This window comes from Mesoplodon mirus (assembly GCF_964341445.2).
Source record: "Mesoplodon mirus genome assembly, chromosome: 9".
Classification (NCBI taxonomy): Eukaryota; Metazoa; Chordata; class Mammalia; order Artiodactyla; family Ziphiidae; genus Mesoplodon; species Mesoplodon mirus.
The window spans coordinates 66,825,417-66,847,614 of record NC_138985.1 but is presented as its reverse complement, the minus strand read 5'-3'; the positions used below and the strand labels follow the sequence as shown (position 1 = coordinate 66,847,614).

Here is a 22,198-nt window from a genome sequence, read left to right as displayed (position 1 = left end):
TCATTTACTGTTTGTTCCATGCTCATAAATTAATTTACTGAACAACTATTTATTGAATGTATCACGCACTGTGACAGATAAGGGAATGCTGACATAAACATGACCCAGTGTTCACCTTGTGAGTGCTTTATGGTGTCACAGAGGAATTGGGTAAGAAAGTCAAAGATTTTAATTTAATAAGGTGTATAAATGCTGTAATAAAATTAAGCACAGGGCATATTTTGGTTTTGTATGTACAATTACTAAAATATAAGGTAAAATAAATACTTCTCCCAATATTCTTTCAGCTGCCTAATTATATATTCTATATTTTCCTATTTTGGGGAGTGGACCTGAATTAAAATGGCGCAGCAATGTAATTTATGGTTTCTTATTCATAGACATCAAAATATTTATATACAATGTCTTCTGAAATCCATGAGATGTCTTACACAGCTTTAGAGTTCTAGCTTTCTATATGTTATTTCAAAGCTCAAAATGGTTGCATTTATTTTGGGATAACTTAGTTCTTAATTTTGCCTTTGCAATGGGACTAGCCTTGATAGTGTCATGTGGTTGAATATGCATGGAAAGTTAGAATTTGGTCCCAGGGAATGCCAAAACTTCAGAATTACCCAGTTTAGTCAGACACTTACATTTGAATGTAGATTATGATAAAGTTGGAAATAATAACCCCACCATAATGAGAGGAGGAAGGAGTGGAAATACCACAGACTTGTAAATTAAAAGATGAATTATTCTTTCTTTTGTGGTCTTCTCTTAAGTAACTTATTTCTTCTTTTTGAAGTACATGTTTGAACACGTGAGAAAGTACACCTGTCAAAAGATTAACCAGCTGAGAACCATTGTCAGCATTAATTTTCCTTTAATAAATGACTCTCTGAAGCTATTTAGCAGCCTGTAATCTAGATACAAAGCTATTGACCTATGATGGATAGTGCTGGATTTGTTTGTAAGCTTTGACTTATATCGTCTACATAATTTCTCCAGGTCAGAGCAACAGGATTTAGAATAAGGTTGGTTATGTGGTTCGAATTAAAATGGGCATAGAAATTGAGCAAAAATAATTGTAAAACATTAATGATCCCACCATCTTGGTGAAGTAAATTAGAAACTAATGAAATGACAGTCACTTAAACTTCAACATTATCAGAATGTTCAAATGACACAGATGAGTTAATTAAAAGCATTTCTTATAATTGGGTTTTTGTACATAATCAGTTCCACAGTGTCTGAAAATATTGTGAAATAATGTAATTTAACCATATATAAGCATCTCAGGCTTTCATAACATGTGAACACTTCCTCTGCCAACACTGTCTGGCTAACATAATGCTGACTTCTTTTCCTCTCAATAATTAGTTAAAAATAGCATGAACTGTAAAATAGAAAGGCTACTTGGTTTGGCAGTAGCAAAATATTCACAATTTGAATGAAATAAGGATCTCCTCATTTGGCTTTTTATGTATTAAAAACTGTGTATTTCATTGAATAAGTTAAATTCAAAAGTAGGCCATTACTTGCAGCTGTCTATATTCGAATGGCCAGGTTTGATACATAGTACAATTATGGTTTCTTTTGTTTATATATAAATTTATTTATTTATTTTTGGCTGTGTTGGGTCTTCGTTTCTGCGTGAGGGCTTTCCCTAGTTGCAGCAAGCGGGGGCCGCTCTTCATCGCGGTGCGCGGGCCTCTCACTATCGCAGCCTCTCTTGTTGCGGAGCACAGGCTCCAGACGTGCAGGCTCAGTAGTTGTGGCTCACGGGCCCAGTTGCTCCGCGGCATGTGGGATCTTCCCAGACCAGGCCTCGAACCCGTGTCCCTTGCATTGGCAGGCAGATTCTCAATCACTGCGCCACCAGGGAAGCCCCAATTATGGTTTCTTTATTCCTAGCTGTACTATAAATAAGTTGTAAAGGCAAAAATTGTACTAATATAGCTCTTCCACACACTTTCCTGGTTGTGAACAACAAAATCTAACTTGAAAATTATGAATGAAGATTTCTCTAATGCTAAAAGTAGTAATAATGCTCTCGGTTTTATTTTATAGTTAATAAAAACTTAGATGAGTGAAGTTCCCCCCCCCACTTCCTTTTTAAGACAAGTCTCAGCCATATTTTCTGTGCTGAAGTAGAAGTTGCTTCTCCAATCATTTCCATTAGTGAACATACATCAAACCTTGGAGTGGCCAAACCAATGTTAAAATTTATTTCTTCTTCCTGACATATCACTAAGAATGAATTGCCCAAAAGGTGTACAGGCATACCTCATTTTATTGCTCTTCACAAATATTGGGTTTTTCCATTATACTGTATATAGAATGGATAAACAGCAAGGTCCTACTGTATAGCACAGGGAACTATATTCAATATCCTGTGATAAACCATAATGGAAAAGAATTTTTAAAGGAATGTATATATGTATAACTGAATCACTTTGCTATACAGCGGAAATTAACATGACATTGTAAATCAACTATACTTCAATAATTTATTTTAAAAAGACAAATATTGTGGTAACCTTGAGGTGTCAGATGATGCTTAGCATTTTTAGCAGTAAAGAATTTTTAAATTAAGGTGTGTACATTGTTTTTATAGACATAATGCTATTGCCCATGTAATAGACTACAGTATTCATGTGACTCTCACCTTATTGCAATATTCACCTTATAGGGGTGGTCTGGAACTGACCCCACAAAATCTTCAAGCTATGCGTGCCTGTATAGCAGGAGGGAAAAGAAAAATCAAATAGTATTAGAAAGTGCACATCAGAATAATCAGTCTAGCTAAGCAACTGTTTTCTTTACCTTAAAGAATTTTTTTTTTTTTTGCGGTACATGGGCCTCTCACTGTTGTGGCCTCTCCCGTTGCGGAGCACAGGCTCCGGACGCGCAGGCTCAGCAGCCATGGCTCACGGGCCTAGCTGCTCCGCAGCATGTGGGATCTTCCCAGACTGGGGCACGAACCCGTGTCCCCTGCCTCGGCAGGCGGACTCTCAACCACTGCACCACCAGAGAAGCCCTACCTTAAAGAATCTTTACCTGCAAAGAATCTTTCTTTACCTACAAAGAGTCTTTCCATCTGAAATGCCTACTTGTTTATGGGAGAAAGAGACAAGTCCCTCTCTTTGTAGATCTCATCTGTACATAGTGTACGGAGAGCGAGTGAGTGAGCCAGAGACCCCAGATCCAGACTCAGGCAGCTGACCCCTCTGGCTGCTCCCATGCTGGTCAGGGCACAGGTCATCTTTTTTATATACTTTCTATTACTGAATAGGTTTCTCAGGAGACTAAGAGATGCACGGGAATAATAAAATTCACATTTTAAATCCCCATGGTACTCCATGATCGTGCCAAAATATTTGAGATGAATGCAGAGTTTGACTGAATCTGTATGTCCCCTTTGGCTTATAAGTAACCTGCATGTTACTTGACAATTAAAATATTCCAAGAGAGGCTTATGCCTGACGTAAATATAACTTGGAGGCAAGGTGTTTTCATTTGGTTTGAGGATTTTCTCTAATTTTATACTATACTTAAACACTTGAAGAAATGTATCCCTCTTCTTCTATCCCTTTACCCCCCAAACTATTCAGGTGTGGGAGCTGCTCGGTCTGGGAACCTCACGTTTATGGTGGGCGGAGTCGAAGAAGAATTTGCTGCTGCCCAAGAGCTTCTGGGGTGCATGGGCTCCAATGTGGTGCATTGTGGAGCCGTCGGGACTGGGCAGGTAACGTTTGCACAGCAGTGACACTGACTTGATGATGTAGAATCAGCTAATGTTCATTTTTCTTTCCTGACCACAATTTGATTCCTCCTTACTCTGTTCAATCTGTGGATTCTTTGTTTGCTCAGATTTTCTTAAATTAATTTGGAATGAGTTAGTTTTCCATCATTCCTGTTGGAAGTAAGCAGAGATAAACCAATAATTTAAAAAGACATCAAAAGTTCCATCCTTTCAGACTTTGACATATTTATCCCAGTGACCACAGAAATTATCCTTAAAACGGCTTCTGTATGAAGTGCTCGTGTTATCTGATTTGCTGTTATCTTCCCTCTAATTTTGTAATTGCTCGCCACAGCTCTGTAGTACTGTCGGGTAGAAGCAACCTATGCACTTTAATCTTTTTCTTAAAAAACCAGACCATTTTCATTAAGAAATGTGTTATATCGATTCTCTAATCAGGTAGAGGTGAATGACTACAATGAACTCTGAAATCAGACTGGTTGTCCCCCTCCCACCCAACACACACACTATCACTGGCTCCTCTTCATGCTTTGTCCTGGTCAGTGGTACCAGCTTTATCTTATTCAGGACTTCGGTATGATCTTAGATATATCTGTTGTCTCCATTCCCTTGTCCAGTCAGTCTCCAGGTTCTGTTGATTTTTGCTTCAGTGGCTCTCATTGTTGGCTATCTTGTTCATTCCACACATTACCTGGTTCAATCTTTCATTATCTCACACCTTGTTTCCTGCTCACAGGGCCTAGTAGATCTCTGGATACCAGGTTTACCACTTTGCCAACATTGTAACCAAAACCAACTCCATCAAGATGCTTGTATCATCATAGGTTTCCCAGTTCTGACACTTTGCATAGATCCCTATTTCGTACCACGTCAAGTTTGGACACTAGCTTCCGTAGCTCTTGACCCAGTCTTAACTATCCAAGTTCTCCTCATTCCTTAAAACCACTGCACATGAGTCCATTTTCTTACTGTTCTCAGGAATATCTCATGCCCTTGTGTATTTATTTATTTATTTATTTTTATTTTTTTTATTTTTTTGCTGTACGCGGGCCTCTCACTGTTGTGGCCTCTCCCGTTGCGGAGCACAGGCTCCGGATGCACAGGCTCAGCGGCCATGGCTCACGGGCCCAGCCGCTCCGCGGCATATGGGATCCTCCCAGACCGGGGCACGAACCCGTATCCCCCGCATCGGCAGGCGGACTCTCAACCACTGCGCCACCAGGGAGGCCCGTGTATTTATTTTTTTCCCTGCTCTCCTTCTTTCCCTCTCTTGCCTATTTAAATCCTGCCTGGCCTTCTGAGAGATGGTTTCAGGTTCTGCTTCCTCTCTGCACCTGCCCTCAGTGATCTGGTTTCTCTGAACTCCCACTCTGTCTGTCTTACAGTTTCTACCATACAGTTTACCACTTAGTTGTGTTTCCTTGTTCATTGCCTTTTCATTTGGTGTGTTACTCCTGTTTCCCCAGTTAGAATGTCAGCCTCATTCCTGAAGGAGCAGTTGTGCCACATCAATCAGTATTCCCTGTTGTGCTTGCGCCCATAGGAGTAGCTCAGTCGCCACACTGCAGAGCTCTTCCCTAGGGGAAGAGGACCCCCTCCCAGTCTGCTCTGGGATCTAGTGTTAGGCTCAGAGGGAGGCTTGCAGCACCAAGTGCCTTTCCTCCTTTGAAAGAATCAACAGTTGAATGCTCTTACTTTTAGAAATGTGGAATAGGGTGAAGAAATCTTCCTGTGAGTTATAGCTTGAAAATAAAGATATTTAATATGTACTCAATTTATTTTCAGGCTGCGAAGATCTGCAACAACTTGCTGTTAGCTATTAGTATGATTGGAACTGCTGAAGCTATGAATCTGGGAATCAGGTTTGTTGAATAGTACATTTTCATATACTAACAGTTTTTATGAGCTTTCCGTTTTGATTTTCTGATGTTGAAAACAAATGTTCATGAGAGGTAAATCCGTTGATCCAGGAACATTTTGAAAGTATTTCATTATTGAACTTTAATAGACTTTGCTTATTGGACGACCAATAGGACCCTGGAGAGCATGAATGCTCTCTGCCGTAAGCCATAAAATGTATTGTGCTTTATATTTGAAGTTACATTATCCTTTTTATATGGGAGCTCCATTTCTTCTATTATGTTGAAATGCAAGAGACACTTTTACTATAAAATTTAAACAATCTCTGGTAGTGTAGGACAAATTTGTATAAAATACAGTTTTAATGTATAGTGAATTCAGGTGTTATGCTACCATGTGACTGGTTTTATGTATCTATTTTAAATATAGTCCCCAAAATCTACACTAAAAGGGTTCTTGGTTGTTTATTCTCAGGATAAACTGGATGGCATTCATGAAGCTGCAACTCGTATGCATCATAACTCTTTTCATTTTAACTTCCCTAGGGTTTTGTTACTTTACATTAAGTACATATCTTTTCATTGAAATAAAATGGCATTCATACTTTGCTGAAAGTGATTCAGGAATTCAGTTTTTCCTACAATGGTGATCATCCTTTAGAATGCTTAAGGTTAATGTCTTAATTTTAGCCTTTAATCTTTTGGGTTAGGAATGCTACATATGATTAATCACCTAATTAATTTTTTGGGTGTTTTGCATTTCATGAATATAATAAATATACATTTCTTACTTTAGAAAATGCTTAATGAGAAAGATGCTTTTACTGAGGTGTTTTCTTCACACGTCCCCAAACTGCTTGCCAAATATATCACAAATCAGAGTAGTGTTTCATACCATAGCTTTTGATGAAAGCAATAAAAAGAGCCAAAGTGTTTGAGATATTTTTTAAAACACAGTAATGGATTCACATTTCCTCTTAATTACCATATCAAGATGCTGTTGTTTTATTGAATTGCCCTTGTCTCAGATGTTAAACTGTCTTGACCTATTAAGTTGTCATGTTGTAATTGAGACAAAAGAGGAATTTGCTTTGCATCAGCGCTAATTGGTTTATCAATATCCTGTACCATTTACATTTTAAAATTGAATGTCTGTAAGATGGTAAGGCATATTTGTACAAAGCCTTAATAAAACTGGTGGTATATAAGAAGCTGTTCAGAGTGTTATGTCTGTATTGTAGCCAGTTTAGGCTATGGGTCACTTATCATAATTGAAAAACAAGTTACTAGTAACTTGTTTTTATGTTCATCCTCTAGATTAATTTTATGGAGGAGGAAAATGTAAATTTCTGGAACCAAAATTGCATACAAAATTAATTGGTGTTGACAGTAGGATTAGAGCATTAGTATGCATTTGCATCTTTAGAATTTTATTTTCATTTTTTTCTGGATATAAATGAGTATATAATAAAAAAAGTAAAAGCCTAGGTTATACTATACTGAAATTTCCCTCTCTTTTTGCCAGTTTATTTTATATTCTGCTTCTTACTTTAAACGTCACTGGATCTAGAATGTTCCTTAGGCATCCTCTAGCATTCCTCAAATAATTTTCCTAGCAAAAGTCTTATTAGATGATCATTCTAAAATGAAGTTTTTGTACAATAAGTGCTTATGGAAGTCTAACTCCAAAAGCCAGCTAATAAAGAATAGTATGAAAATCAGTTGAATCAAATGAATAAAATGTATACAATGAAATGTATACACTGGCTACTAGAGCAAGTTTATTATCAAAGAGAAAAGAAAGTGATAAAATTCCAAACAGCAATATTAAGAGCAGAAGCAATAAATAGATTTTCCCTTATTGTTGGCCTTGATCCACTATTACAAAAACAATATTTAGAAATATGAAACTTTCAATGTTTAATTTTTCCAAAACTCTATTACTGTTACTGATGTATATGTGTGTAAATGAAATATTTACACACACACACACACACACACATATGTCTGAACACAAAGCAGGAACTCATTGTTTTTACTTAACTGTTACAATAATTTGTAAGTTTATGGTGCACTACATTGTACTAATGAATTGCTTATTTTCATGACATTAGGATTTTATCGGTTTATCTTACAGAGATTCTCAGTGGTTTGAAAGTCCTAAAAATGATTGCTTCTGCTATTGTCTTTTCTCCATGGTTTACAGACATGGTTTAAAATGACAGGAATGTTCTCTAATAGAGTATAGAGAGCGGCCACGATTTATTGAGCATTGCAAGGTGAAAGAGAAAATTGGCATCAGCAAGCATAAATTCCCAAGTAGTAAATTCCCACAAAGTAGTATAGCATCAAAGTGGTTCAGCCACATTTATATTCTGTTCACTCTGAAGTAAAAATTTTTTTAGAGAATTAATGTCAACATTTACAAATTGAGTTACCTATTCCTATGAAGTGATCGTTTCTGATTAATTTCATTCTCATAAGTCAGTGTCTTTTCTTGAACACTGACGTTTCCCTTTTTTAAATAGAAGAATAAAACCTTATAGTTTTAGGGCCTCCCTGGTGGCGCAGTGGTTGAGAGTCCGCCTGCCGATGCAGGGGATACGGGTTCGTGCCCCGGTCTGGGAGGATCCCATATGCCGCGGAGCGGCTGGGCCCGTGAGCCATGGCCGCTGGGCCTGCGCGTCCGGAGCCTGTGCTCCGCAACGGGAGAGGCCACAACAGTGAGAGGCCCGCATACCGCAAAAAGAAAAAAAAAAAAAAACCTTATAGTTTTAAACTCCTGTTGACCCTATGATCTTTTACAATGAGTGTTTATGGATGTTAGTGAGATTTTTAAATGCTGTAAAAAAGTAAAGCATAAAAAATATTGGTATACAACATATTTGGAAATTCTTTTTTACTAGAGCTTTCTGCCTTCTAATTGGGATCTATTTAGGACTCAGAACCTAGTTTTATGGTACTGAAAGGGCCTTACTTGCGTTAGAGAGGTCTTATTCCCGTGCACCACATAAGAATAACATTGGTAATGTGAGTTTTGTTTTTTTGTTTTCATTTTTATTCTGCTGGAAATTATGTTTTTTGTTTGGTTTGCTTTTTTTTTTTTTCAATATGGGTGGTATAACAAGTTATTTGCATTGCCAACAGGGCCCAGGCCCCTCTAGCAACAGCCATATTGTCTCCTTCCACCAAAAGAAGCTTAAAACAGTCAAACTTCTGGAAGGCCGTTCAAGATGAGAACTTTCCCACAAGCATAATTTTAGCTTCCTGGTTACTTCCCTAAGGAGGTGTTGCCATTTCATTTAGGTGATGACTGAAACCTCTTAGTTGTATACCCTGATAGATATAACATATGGCAAAAGGTTTATAATAAAGGTTTGGCCAAATTTCTTATTAAACTGATAGGATGCCATCATGTTGGCTGATTAAGTGACTACCCATATGACCCAGTGAGACTCAGGGCAGTGAGTGTGGGTGTCTGTTGATGACCACATCCCAGCTCTGTCACAGACTTAAGCTTTTCTCATCTGTAAAATGACAAAAATAATAGTATCTATCCACAGTAGCAGTAGTATCTGTTGTGAAGAGTAAATTAAGTCATCCATGTAAATCTTTTAAAACAGTGCCCGATACATAGTAGGTGCTCAATACATGGTAGTTATTGACGTGATGGTGGTGGTGGTTTGTATTTGAATTGAATTGTACGTTAATGTTTTTTTCTTCATAACACTTCTCACTGTCTAGCATTATATATTTATTTGTTTGTTTATTGTCTGTCTTCCCAACTAGAATGCAGGCTCTATGAGCTTTGTCTGCTCACCACTGTATCTTTTTTTTTTTTAAATTAATTTATTTATTTATTTATTTTTGGCCGCATTGGGTCTTCGTTGCTGCACGCGGGCTTTCTCTAGTTGCGGAGAATGGGAGCTACTCTTCATTGAGGTGTTCAGGCTTCTCACTGTGGTGGCTTCTCATGTTGCAGAGCACAGGCTCTGGGTGTGCGGGCTTTAGTAGTTGTGGCACGCGGGCTCAGTAGTTGTGGCTCGCGGGCTCTAGAGCGCAGGCTCAGTAGTTGTGGTGCATAGGCTTAGTTGCTCCGTGGCATGTGGGATCTTCCCGGACCAGGTCTCGAACCCATGTCCCCTGCATTGGCAGGCGGATTCTTAACCACTGCGCCACCAGGGAAGTCCCTCACCACTGTATCTTAAGAACATCCCTGGCATGTAACAGGCACTCAATGAAGATTTGTCAGACGAATGAGGTGGGGGTCGGGGGGCCCTTCCCCTGCCTCAGGTAAACGTTACTGGGCAGGTGTCTTAACTGGCCCACTCCTGGAGGGCAGGCACAGCCTCTTCTTAGATGACAGGTCTGCGTAAACATTGGTGAATAACGGAATGATTGATTTAAGTTGACATAGTCTTAGATGTTTCATTTCCAGATTGGTTCTGTGATACAAACATCTCAGTTTAGGGACATTGTTTGCTTTGTTCTTACATAAAACCAGACAGTATAGATACTTAGAGAGACTATAAGGTGAACAAACTTTTTTGGCCCTTAAAAGCCTTGGTTACAGTGAAGGCAAACACTTGGCTTCTCTTTAATTTTTCTTATAGTTTATGCATCATTTTTACTTCTCCCAAAAGTTCATTTAAAATTCTTGCGTTTTAAAGGTGAGTAGATTTGACACAGTGACGTTTATTTGAGTTGCGTTATATATGCGGTCAGAGCAATGAATTCATTCTGTTTATATCAGAGAACATTCCAGCAATTGTAAAGCCACATGCATGCATGCGCACACTCTCGAACCACATCCAGTGGCAAGTTATTATGGGGACTGACAGACTGTCATCCTTTTGACGGCTTGAGCTGTATATCTCCTGAACAGCAATGGGGCTCTTATGCAGAAAGTATCATATGTTCCCAGCCAATTTACAGGGAAACAGCAATAACATTTTATCATGGTTGAGAGCCCAGTAGCTGCTTCCTATTAAACTTGCCCTTTCAGATACCTGTCTTGGATTAATTTGTTGATTTCAAATGAAACTCAGTCTTCTCCAGTGAAGCATGACGTTCTAGGATAGACTCCCTGAATGACAATTACTGTGTATTCTAGCTGGTTTCAGACCATTACAAGCCTTGGGCACAGTGGAAGACAGAGGACTTCAGTAACTGATTTTAATATCATGTCTAATTTTAACTGTCAGTTATATATATGCCAGTGAAAGAATCCTCAGAAAGATGAAATGCAAAACACTTCTAACTTGCTCTTTTTAATGATACACTTTGCTGTTGGGGGGTTGTGGGGGACTGGAGAGGGAGTAGCCATCTCCTAAAGAGAATCAGCATGGTGGGGAAGCATCAGATTTGAAAAGTGAGCACATAACAACTGCCACCTCATTTTTGTGTGTGCCCGTCAGGATGCTTCTAAATAGTAATATGTTCACCAAAAAGGGTTCCATAAATCAGCGCCAGTATTTTTCCTTGAACGTTCAAGAAAAATGAAATGTAGCGTTTTACAAAGGATAATAAGCTTTGCTCCCATTTTGGTGAGTATTATAGACAGAGTATGAATTTCTTTAGCAATAAAGAGTGTTGTGAGGCACTGTTGAGTCTAACCTGGTAGGTTATAAGGAGGGGGAGTATCTCTGCTGCTTTGAATGTAATGAGCCATTTTTAAAAATCTAAATTAGGAAGCCTGAATTATATTCCAAATGGAAGGTAAAGACAGTGTTTTGGGGTCTTTAAAAATATCCCCTGCTCATAGAGCACATTAGACATATATTCTTGCATATTTGTGCTTAGACAATATATTTGCAGTTATAGCAAATTAACTAGTTGTTCATTTGTGATTTTACTTTTCACAGTTTTTCCCTAAGTGCATTGGCTTTATCTTTTCCTAAGTCATCTGTTACCATAGCATCCTGATAGCCTAATTATATTTGAAAGGGGAAAGGAAGCATCAGTAGCAAATTATACATGTAACAAACTTGGATCTTTATAAAAGAATGAATGAAACCATCAGGTTTCTTTCCAGCAGTGTACAATTGAACAGAATGTATGACAGCTGATTTAGATGGAATCTTTATCAGTTATAATCTTAGTAAAAACTGCTCATTATAACACAGGCCACCATGTGAGTTCATCTTCATGGCATGCCATATAGTATTCCTTGAACCACAGCTGCTCCTTGAAAGCCTGATTACATAACAGTTGTATTATGTGGTAAGTCCGTACATATTGTGGCTATTGGCCCTAGACCCTGCTCGAGCATTGGAAAAAGGTTTTACTCGTCATTCTATTCTGATCTGGAAATAGACAATTTTGAACACACAAGTAATAAGCAGCACCCCAAAATGCACAGTTCGTTTAATATTTACATGTGTCTCTGTTTAATCTTTTTTTTATTATTATTCTGGAAGGGATTGGTTTTAAGAAAAGGCAGAAAGTTTTATTTGAAACTGGATTCAAAGATACGTAGCAAAACTGTGCTTCCCAGGCTGCACTAAGATACTTGGAATAAAGTAATAGAGCATTTTAATTCTACTTTTTTTCTGGGTCCGCATTGAACAGCCGTTTATGCCATCAGCTCAGTGATAGAACAAATGATGTTTCCGCTTGGGCAAGCTTTGTTTTATCAGGATCAGTAACCTTATCAGCAGTTGACCCAGAACTATAATGCATGTCTCTGAATAGATAGCATATGTCACAACTCTGTGCAGACTTGCTTCATAAGCAAGAATGTCTAATGAAGATTTAATAAATAAGGAAAAGTTTACAGCAAGAAATGTCTTCTTTTATAATGGTAACTTCCCTTAAGCTCATTTTACTGCTCGTGGCTCATCTCTTGCATTTATTCTCTCATAAGAGCTAAAGGAATAAACATACATATAAATGCATCCACATGGACTCCCATGATACATAATTTAACTGTCAATATTTCTTTCTGAAATACATCACTTGTGAGTAAAGACTGTAGAATTTAGATGATCATCTTGGCTTAAGGTTCTTATGTGACACATAAATGCAATAATGTCCAAAAGACTAGAAAACCCATGTGTGTGATAAACCAACAATACTTTTATGCAGTCGTATGTTATTTCTTAAAAGCAGGGTAGTGCAGAAGGTTTTCTCTCAGTGCAGAATGTCCTGGCTCAGAAATGTTTAATCACTAGCTTTTAATACCCTATAATTTAAGATTGGATTCTTCACTCTCATCAGTCTGCTTAGATATTTGAAGACATATCATAAATGGAGAGAGAAGATGGAGCATCCTCACACGTAAATAAGTCACACGTGACTTGTACATTTTGACATTTAACACTTCTTTTCTTTGACAGGTTAGGGCTTGACCCAAAACTCTTGGCTAAAATCCTAAATATGAGCTCAGGACGATGTTGGTCAAGTGACACCTATAATCCTGTACCTGGGGTGATGGATGGAGTTCCCTCGGCTAATAACTATCAGGGTGGATTCGGAACAACACTCATGGCTAAGGTATGGTAAAGGCAGAGACTACCCAAGAGAGTGGGGGTTGGGGGGGGATGTTTAGTGGTCTCGTTCTTCTTCCCTCCCTTCTCTCTCTCCCCACCTCACCCCACCCCCACTTCTCTCGTAACAAAGCATACGTCTATCCTAGAAGGCAAGGTTACTAAAATAGTGACCCAGCCACTGGAAATTATTTAAAACTTAGCTTGGATAAAAACCTTTTATCATGTTCATTTTTAATCCTGGCCTTTCAGATGAGATTTTTCTTTTGTGCTTGGGTTTGTTTGTAATGTGAGCCGGTAAAATGTTGTTCTTCATCATAAATTTACATTAATTTACCAAGCCCTTAGAATGGAAGCAGTAATAAGTATTTTCCGACGGTTATTAATATAATGATATTGGATATACATATCACAAAAGGAGAGGACCTTTCGCATGATGCTAGGTTTCTAAATACATCTTCCTACTTTAAGAATATATATATATATATTTATGTATAAAGTCATTTGAAATGCAAATTGTTGGCCTCCTCTCATTTGTGATCTCAACATTAGAAAATACTTTTTAGACAAACAGACTTGTAGATTTTTGTGTAGAACTTATTCCCTACCCCACTCCCCACACCCCTGCCATTTACTTTTTGACAAAAGTAGTAATATGTACAGTTGTATACCGTATTCAGCTTACTCTCCTTCATTTCCCATGATGTTTCATCCATTCTACTTCTCGGCTGTGCCTTGAATTCACCCACTTGCCCTCTCTACCACTACCAGTACCTTGGCTGAACCTTGTTTAGATTCTACCACATCTGCCCTTAACTGGTCTCCTTGCCTTTCATTCTCATCTTCTTCTCCAGTTCATTTTCTGTGGTAAAGAGTGGACTTCCTAAAATGCAAAACCCTGATTATGTCATCTCTCCTGTTAAGTCTCTCTCGTGGTTTCCAGTTACTTGTAGATTAAAGTCCATCTCTGCACATTGTCTTAAAGGCCTTTGCTCTCCTCACCAGCTCATTTCTGCCTTCCCACCCTCCTCCTTTGCTTCAGCCACACCGAACTCGTTTGGCCTCTTGTTCCCTCTCCCTGGCAGCCCTCCACGCCTGCTCTTCCCTCAGCCTGCCTCATTCTTCCTTGCCCCTCCAGCTGGACCCCTGGCGCATTGTTGGCCCACTTTAAATATTTATTGGATCAAGCAATGTTTGAAACTATGTTTCTTATTTTGTAGTTTTATTTCTCCTCGTGTTTCATTTAAGAAAATATTTGTTTTTATGCTAATCTGTACCTTGTATTTAGGTTTGCATATCCTCCACGCAGGCTTTTGTAGTTGTGCTGTGTTGCTCTTGTTGGAAACAGAAAGTAGCTCCTTAAGTGGATTGTTTTCACAAAGCTGCAGGGTCGTTTATTAGGGCACACAGAAGAGTGAAAGAATCGCATTTATGCCCAGTTTGCTTTATGTACATGTATGAAGTGGGTTGTGACCTGTTAGCTTATTTGGTTCCTAAAATACTGCTAATGGCTCCAACAGAGGAAGCAGCTAACAAGTAACCTGTAAGCAGTGCTGGCTTTATCTGGGGACTCTCCTCTACGTCACACCTTTACTTCCATCATTTTCTCCAGTGTCCCTGCCCAGGAAGAATCTGCGCCTGTTGAGGTCCTTTAAAATTATTTTCTTGATTATAAAAGATAGCATAAGACAGTACAGTAGTAAAACATACGGACATTCCTGTTCTCTTTTGCTCTTTATAAGTTGTTATTTCCCTTATAAAGAGCAAGATTTCTGAATTTTGCTTAAAATGAAAGCATTTAGAAAGGAACTTAAAAAATGCTTTCATCACCTCAGATAGCTGTTAGCAAAACACACCATAACTAATTAGACTTGTGTAGAGAATTTGATAGAGATTAAAGAAGTCCCCATCAGTGCTACATTGATTAAAGCAATCACACCTGCTTGGGCAGATCAGGCCTTTACTTACTAGGAGATATTTTGCTCAACTGCCATTAGATCTCATTGTGTTGGGGGAGATGATGTTAATGTGTCCTTGAAGTAGAGGCTTGTACATTTATTTCTAGGTCTTTTTTTTTTTCTTTTTTTTGCGGTATGTGGGCCTCTCACTGTTGTGGCTTCTCCCGTTGCGGAGCACAGGCTCCAGACGCGCAGGCTCAGCGGCCATGGCTCACGGGCTCAGCCGCTCCGCGGCATGTGGGATCCTCCCGGACCGGGGCACGAACCCGTGTCCCCTGCTTCGGCAGGCGGACTCCCAACCACTGTGCCACCAGGGAAGCCCTATTTCTAGGTCTTAACATCATAAAATGCTAATATATTGTGTGTATATAATCAGAACATAATCAATACAAAAACTAGATCTTTCTTCTAAACCCCACAACTTAGAAGTCTGTTTCTGATGGCCACTAAGGCACAAATGATGGAAAATTATGACCACTCTTATTACTCACCCAGTGTACCTGTGTCCTTGTAATACGTAACCATTTGGTCCTCCATTAACTTGTTGAAACCTTTTGCAATTGTTTTATATTTTTTTCCTGAACCACCCACTGAGCTCATGAATTCATAAATATTTTTATTTGATTAGTGAAGTGAGGTGTTTGTTTATTTTAAATTATATGTTACAAGCTTCAAAGGATACCTTCTTTTCTAACATTTCAGGATTGACAAGCCACTTAGGATTTTACAGACTAAATCACCTTTCTCTTTTTAGAATGTCCACCCTTTAAGGTAGCAGCCACCAAAGCTATTTTAGCTTCCCCTTTTTGGTTTCATTAGCTCTTATTTGGGATATTTACTTGCCCCTTTGAACACCTCTAATAGCCTCTTCTTCTCAATAGCGTTGTCTTCTCCTCGATACGTTGTGTTTACTCTAAGTTCTCATATTCTAGTTATACTACTAGGTTAAAAATTATAGGCAGTCTTTCTATGTAGATTTTCTGTCATTTTAAAATAAATGCATCTTGCAGATGTGCAGCAAAATGATGTTGACAAAAGAGGCTTATCTGCTTGTCTGGGTGTAAGCAATAATGTAGCTGTCCACATTTGTGAAGTGTGTGGGTAATAGTTAAACTTGCTTTGTAGTGGAAGCTATAGAAGACTTTAAGGTTAGTAGATTTTCCAAATCTGTGGGTTTACATGTGACAATTATACAAGTAAGCACAAAATACTGTGAACACCTGTAGCATCGCAGATATCCAGGAGGCTAGAGATCTAATCCGTTCTTTAAACTTTGCTTATTTTTCCCTTGAATCATTTCCTCCTTTGAGTGGATGGTATCAATAACTACTCCGTTATCAAGGGTGTTCCTCAAAGAATACAAATAGTCCTCATCTTGCTTCTTGTCTTCCTCTTTCATTGCTTGTTGGCTTTTCCATTGATGGAGGAAATGAAGATGGTAATGGTAAGAAGGAAGTCTTGGTTTTGCCACTTGTTTTCAGCACTTATCTAATCACAAATAAAATGAAATGTGGGGAATATTGTTTCAGTTAACCATGCCTTCCTTGTCTTCCATCTACCCCCAGATGTTTCAAGGTTGGACAAGATTCCATTCTTAGAGTAGAGGATACCATTAACTACAGTTTAACTATAAAAGATTTATAACGTTAACTTTTGTCTATTTTGAAACAACCATAAGTTTTCCAAAACTCTCTGAATGAAACATTAGCTCTCAGAGATGTTAAAGTGTTGTTATGAAGCTGATTGTCTGTTGCACTTGAAAGAAAATCCAGCTTCCTCTCCAGACATCATAAAGCTTCCATGTTGCACCTCTGCCCATCCCCAGTCTCATTTCCCTCCCCAGCCCCTTGCTTATTCTAGTTCAGCCTCATTGGCCTTCTTACTGTTTCTTGAGCATCCAAGCCATGCCCCCCACCGCCAGGGGGCCTTTCCCTTGCTCTTCCACCTGCCTGAAACTCTCTGCCCCCTCACATTCAGATCTTAGGTCAAGTGTCTTTGCCTCGGGAGGTCTTCCCTAAACATCTCATCAATCAGAACTCTCTTCCTTCCACCCCACCCCTTGCTATGTATGACTTTCTGACCCCTTACCCTGCTTTATTTTTCTTCAGAGCACTTGTCATTGTCTGGAAGTTTAGTATTTGTTTTACTGTCTATCTTCCACGCTGGATAGTAAGTTCCTGAGAACAGTGACTTGGTTTTATTATCATGACTGCACATCACCAGTGCCCAGCACACAGCAGTTGTTAAATATGTGTTGACTAAGAGATTGAATGGATATTTTCATCACTGATAATTTCATCATGCTCAATTTCATAATGGGGCTTGTCTTAGGCTTACAGGCTTCTGTAGATTTGAAAAAGCATTCCCCTGTGTGATCTCACCTGGAAAGGAACACCTGGCCGAAGTCAAAACAAAACAGATAGGTTTTGTGGAGGGTGGAGGAGTGGAGAGGCCACTCAGAAATCAAGGTTTCTCTCTGGAGCAGTTTTACAGCTATAAGAAAGGACGTATAAAATATATATATATATATATAACTTAACATCGTGCTTGTAAGTACCTTATTTTTTCAGGCTTCATTTTTTCTTCTTTGAAACCCAAGCATTAGGAGCCACGGTTCTGAAGTGAGCCTTAACTACCAACCTCAATGTATTCCCTCCGCCCTTGTTTGACTTAGGATCTGGGATTAGCACAAGACTCTGCTACCAGCACGAAGAGCCCAATCCTTCTGGGCAGTCAGGCCCATCAGATCTACAGGGTGATGTGTGCGAAGGGCTACTCCAAAAAAGACTTCTCATCCGTGTTCCAGTTTCTACGAGAGGAGGAGACGTTCTGAGTTTGCCCTTTGGCTGTGGACACTGTTGGGAACCAAACTCTGTCTTGGAGCCTCTTATTATAGCTCACTCCACAAGTAAATGGGCTTAATCAAAGGTCACCTGTCTGCTTTTGTTTGTCTAGTTCACAGTAAACCCTGGGATTTTTCACCCATTTTTAACTGCTTATTCTTTTTTTAGTTTTTTTTTTTTTTTTTTGCTGTACGCGGGCCTCTCACTGTTGTGGCCTCTCCCGTTGCGGAGCACAGGCTCCGGACGCACAGGCTCAGCGGCCATGGCTCACGGGCCCAGCCGCTCCGTGGCATGTGGGATCTTCCCGGACTGGGGCACGAACCCGTGTTCCCTGCATCAGCAGGCGGACTCTCAACCACTGCGCAACCAGGGAAGTCCTGCTTATTCTTTTTATCTATTTAGCAAACACGTATTATCTGATTTTTTTTTTTCCTGCAAGCCAGTGATGGTCTCTGCTAGCTAGCTGATTGACCTTTTTCAAAAGTTTGATTCCTGAGCATCATTAGCCTACTTCAATCAGGATATTATTTACTCCACTTTACAAATAAAACCAAATTTTTTTCCACAGGATAAAACCTCTCCTGGAGGAAAGAAAAGAAATCGGTGTGAGGAAAGGAGTTAGAGAAAGGGGAAGTATAGTGAATTACTCCCTGTGTCCCTCAGAAAGTTTGTCCTGTTAACCCAATGGTGGTATTTTTGCATTCTGAAGTTACCGGTTTATTTTCCAGGACTTGATAAAGCAAGAGAACTCCTTGCTGCATGCTGCGTAATTTGGACTCTGTTACATTACCTTGGTGTGCCCCTCTTGTAACAACTCCCAATACTCAGCAAACTTATTTTTTATATTTTTGCTTCCTTGTACATTCTTACTACATATTTTTTGACTTCAAAAGAATGACATCTTTAGGACTGTTCCAGAGCCTACGATGATATGTGCTTTAGATAATTATTATATTATCCTAAATATAACCATATTATTTTGAATTCAAATAAATTTCTATGCTGATAATACTTTCTTGGAGTTTTTGTGTCTTCCTAACCATTTGGTGCACAGTCAAATGATCTGACAAACTGGTGTTGCAGACTAATGGGGAAAGGATGAGAAGAAAGGGAAGGGAGGGGAGGTCAAGAGGAACCGAGTGTGAACTGACCGGCGGCCACAGCCCTCAGCCTACTGCTCTGCCTGCATCCTTAACAGGAATTTGTTTGAGTGTTTTCTGGGTTGTGGGTGCTGTAGTAATTTGGCCTGCAATAAATGAAATATGTCCCAGTAGGGAGCATAGTTGCCACTTTCCCCACCACAGCCCCTAGAAATACTTCAGGCGATTAGGCCTAGGTACCAGATTTAGCAGAAGGACTGCTATGTCCCTCATTTTCCTGGTGATCAAAAATTCCAGGCATTAGTATAAGTGCTGGGGCTGCAGCGATAAGCAAAACAGATAAAATCTTGCCCTTGTAGACCATAAATTCTGGTGTCTCGTATGTGTGTATGTGAGGAGGTGTGACAGACAAGAAATAAATGTTTAATGTGTATGTCAGGTGATAATCAGGACTAAAAGGAGAAATAAAGCAGGGTAAGGGGGATGGATGGGGCGTCCTGGGGTATTTTATTTGGGTGGCGAGGGAAGGTATCTTTGTAAGGTGGCATTTGAGCAGAGATAGGAAGGAAATGAGGGAACAAGCCATGTAGGTATCTGGGGAAAGATCATTGTAGGCATAGGGAACAGAAAGTACAAAGGCACTGAGGTAGGATAACAGCAGATAGGAGGACTAACGAGGCTGTAAGTGAAGTGTCATAACATGAGGGAGGCCAGATCGTGTAGGACCTTGGAGGCCATGTTAGGACGTTGGCTTTTATTCTGAGTGAAACAGGCAGTGTGTCAGTTACCAAAAGCAAAAGCTAACTGATACACTGCCACCCCCCAAGTTTGGTGGTTTAACATAACAAACGTTTATTATTTTTCAAGATTCTCAAGGTGCGCTCTGTTATTCATCTGACTGGGCTAACTCATTTGGAGCTGAAGGGTCTAGTTTGGCCTCACTCAGCAGGGACAGCTGGAATGGTTGGGGCTTCTGTCCACATGGTCACTCATCCTTCAGGAAGCTAACCCAAGTTTGCTGACCTGGTGGCAGAAGGTTCCCAGCAGCAACATAGGACAAGACCAAATGAACAAGTGCTTTTTAAGCCTCTGCTTGCTTTATGGCTGTATTGTCCCATTGGTCAAAGTCACCTAGCCAAGCCCAGAGTTAGCATGGGACACGGACTACGTAAGAGTGTGGACACAGGGGCAGTAGGGGGGCCATTTTGCAAACACCGTAATATCATAGCCAGCCCATGGGAGATTTTGTTCAGAGGATTGATGTGCTCTGAGCTACTTTTAGAGGGATCGCTCTGGCTGTGGTGTGGAGAATAGAGCCTGGGGCAAGGGTGGAAGCAAGGAGGCCAGGTAGGAGGCAGTTATAATAATCTAGGTGAGACGTGATGGTGGCTGGGACCAGAATGATAAAGATGGGAGGCAAGAAGTCGTCAGATTCTGAACGTACAAGATAGAGCCACTAACTGATGGATGGGGAGAGAGAGAAAAGGAGGAGTCAAGGATGACTCCAAGGTTGGTGGAGAAGGTGGAAGAAAGACCATCTTCTGTGAGAGCAAGATTGTAGAAGAAGAATTGAGGGAGGATCGGGGGAGGTGTAGGAGAAAAAAATCAGGAGTTTATTTGAGGTGCCTAATAGACATGTGAGTAGAGAAAAACAGGTCCAAGGACCAAGCCCTGTGTTACTCTAGCTTTTAATGGTTGGGAACATGAGGCAGAACCAGCAGATGAGACTCAGTGACCAGTAAGGTAGGTAAAAACCAGTTCTAGGAACAGTGTCCTAGAAGCCAAATGAAGACACGCTTTAAGGAGGGAATGCAAATTTGTATCAAAAGCTACTGATAAGTTGAGTAATGTAAGGGCTGAGAATTAGTCATTTGGATTTGGTGAAATAGAAGTTGACTCTGACAGGTGCTTTGGTGGAGTGTTAGAAACGAGATTGGGAATGAGAGGAAAGAAACTGGAAGAAGTGAATAGAGACAAATTTCAAGTTTTGCTGTAAAAAGAAAACAGACAAATGGGATAGATACTGGTAGGGAACATGGGGTCAAGGGAAGTTTAATTATATTTTTAGGATGGGAGATGTTATGGGGTTATGCTGATGGAGGTGGAATGATCACATAGAGGGAAAAAGTAATGATGCACAAAAGAGGATACTTGCTAAGTGGTATCTTTGAGTAGTTGAGAGAGGAAGGGTAGAAGCATGGATGGAGCTTTAAAAACTAAAACCCAGCACAGACACCATGTGTCAAGCTGCCAGCATCTTATATGAAGGATAGAGTAGTATTGTAATTAATTATACAGTTTTTCAACAGAGAATAATAAATTTTAGTGCTGGAAAGTACTTTACTGACCTCTAAGCCTTACCCCTGTAAGTCACCCTCCTGACCATTAGTTTTCTCATCTATAAAGTTATGAACAGTGTAGCCTAATATTAAGTGCTCTTTTGGAAACTTGAAACAAAACATGAGTCAAAGACAATCACAGATGTTGGCAAGCATGTGGAGAAAGTGGAACCCTCGTAACATTGCTGCCAGGAATGTAAAACGGTGCACCCACTTTGGAAAATAGTTTGGCAGTTCGTCGAAAGGTTAAACATGGAGTTACCATATGATCCAGCAGTTCTGCTCCTAGAAAGTGCTCAAGAAAAATGAAAATATACATCTGCACAAAAACTTGTACATGAATGTTCATAGCAACATTATTCAAAATAGCCAAAAAGTGGAAACCAATCCAAACATCCCTCAACTGACGATTGCATAAACAAACCGTGGTATATCCATACAATGGAAGGTAGGCCATAAAAAGGAATGAAGGGACTTCCCTGGTGGCACAGTGGTTAAGAATCCGCCTGCCAGTGCAGGGGACACAGGTTTGAGCCCTGGTCTGGGAAGATCCCACATGCCGCGGAGCAGCTAAGCCCATGCACCACAACTACTGAGCCTGCGCTTTAGAGCCCACAAGCCACAACTACTGAGCCCGCGTGCCACAACTACTGAAGCCTGCGCCTAGAGCCCGTGCTCCTCAACAAGAGAAGCCACCGCAATGAGAAGCCCGTGCACTGCAACAAAGAGTAGCCCCCGCTCGCCACAACTAGAAGAAGCCCGCATGCAGCAACAAAGGCCCAACGCAGCCAAAAATAAATAAATAAATAGATAAAGAAATACATTTATTGAAGTACTGATACACGCTACAACATGGATCAACTG

At 39.8% G+C, this 22,198-nt stretch overlaps 1 protein-coding gene across 1 annotated transcript in view; it reads left to right on the top strand.

Annotated features, from left to right (window-relative positions):
• The window catches only part of HIBADH (3-hydroxyisobutyrate dehydrogenase), a 105,973-nt gene extending 87,067 nt beyond the window's left edge, over positions 1-18,906 (top strand). Inside the window, exons 5-8 of the mRNA XM_082633037.1 lie at positions 3,597-3,730; positions 5,534-5,610; positions 12,945-13,101; positions 17,727-18,906. Coding sequence (XP_082489163.1) covers positions 3,597-3,730; positions 5,534-5,610; positions 12,945-13,101; positions 17,727-17,885 — 527 coding nt within the window. The 3' untranslated portion in view covers positions 17,886-18,906. The remainder of the gene's footprint in view (positions 1-3,596; positions 3,731-5,533; positions 5,611-12,944; positions 13,102-17,726) is intronic.
• Positions 18,907-22,198: the final 3,292 nt, after the last annotated feature.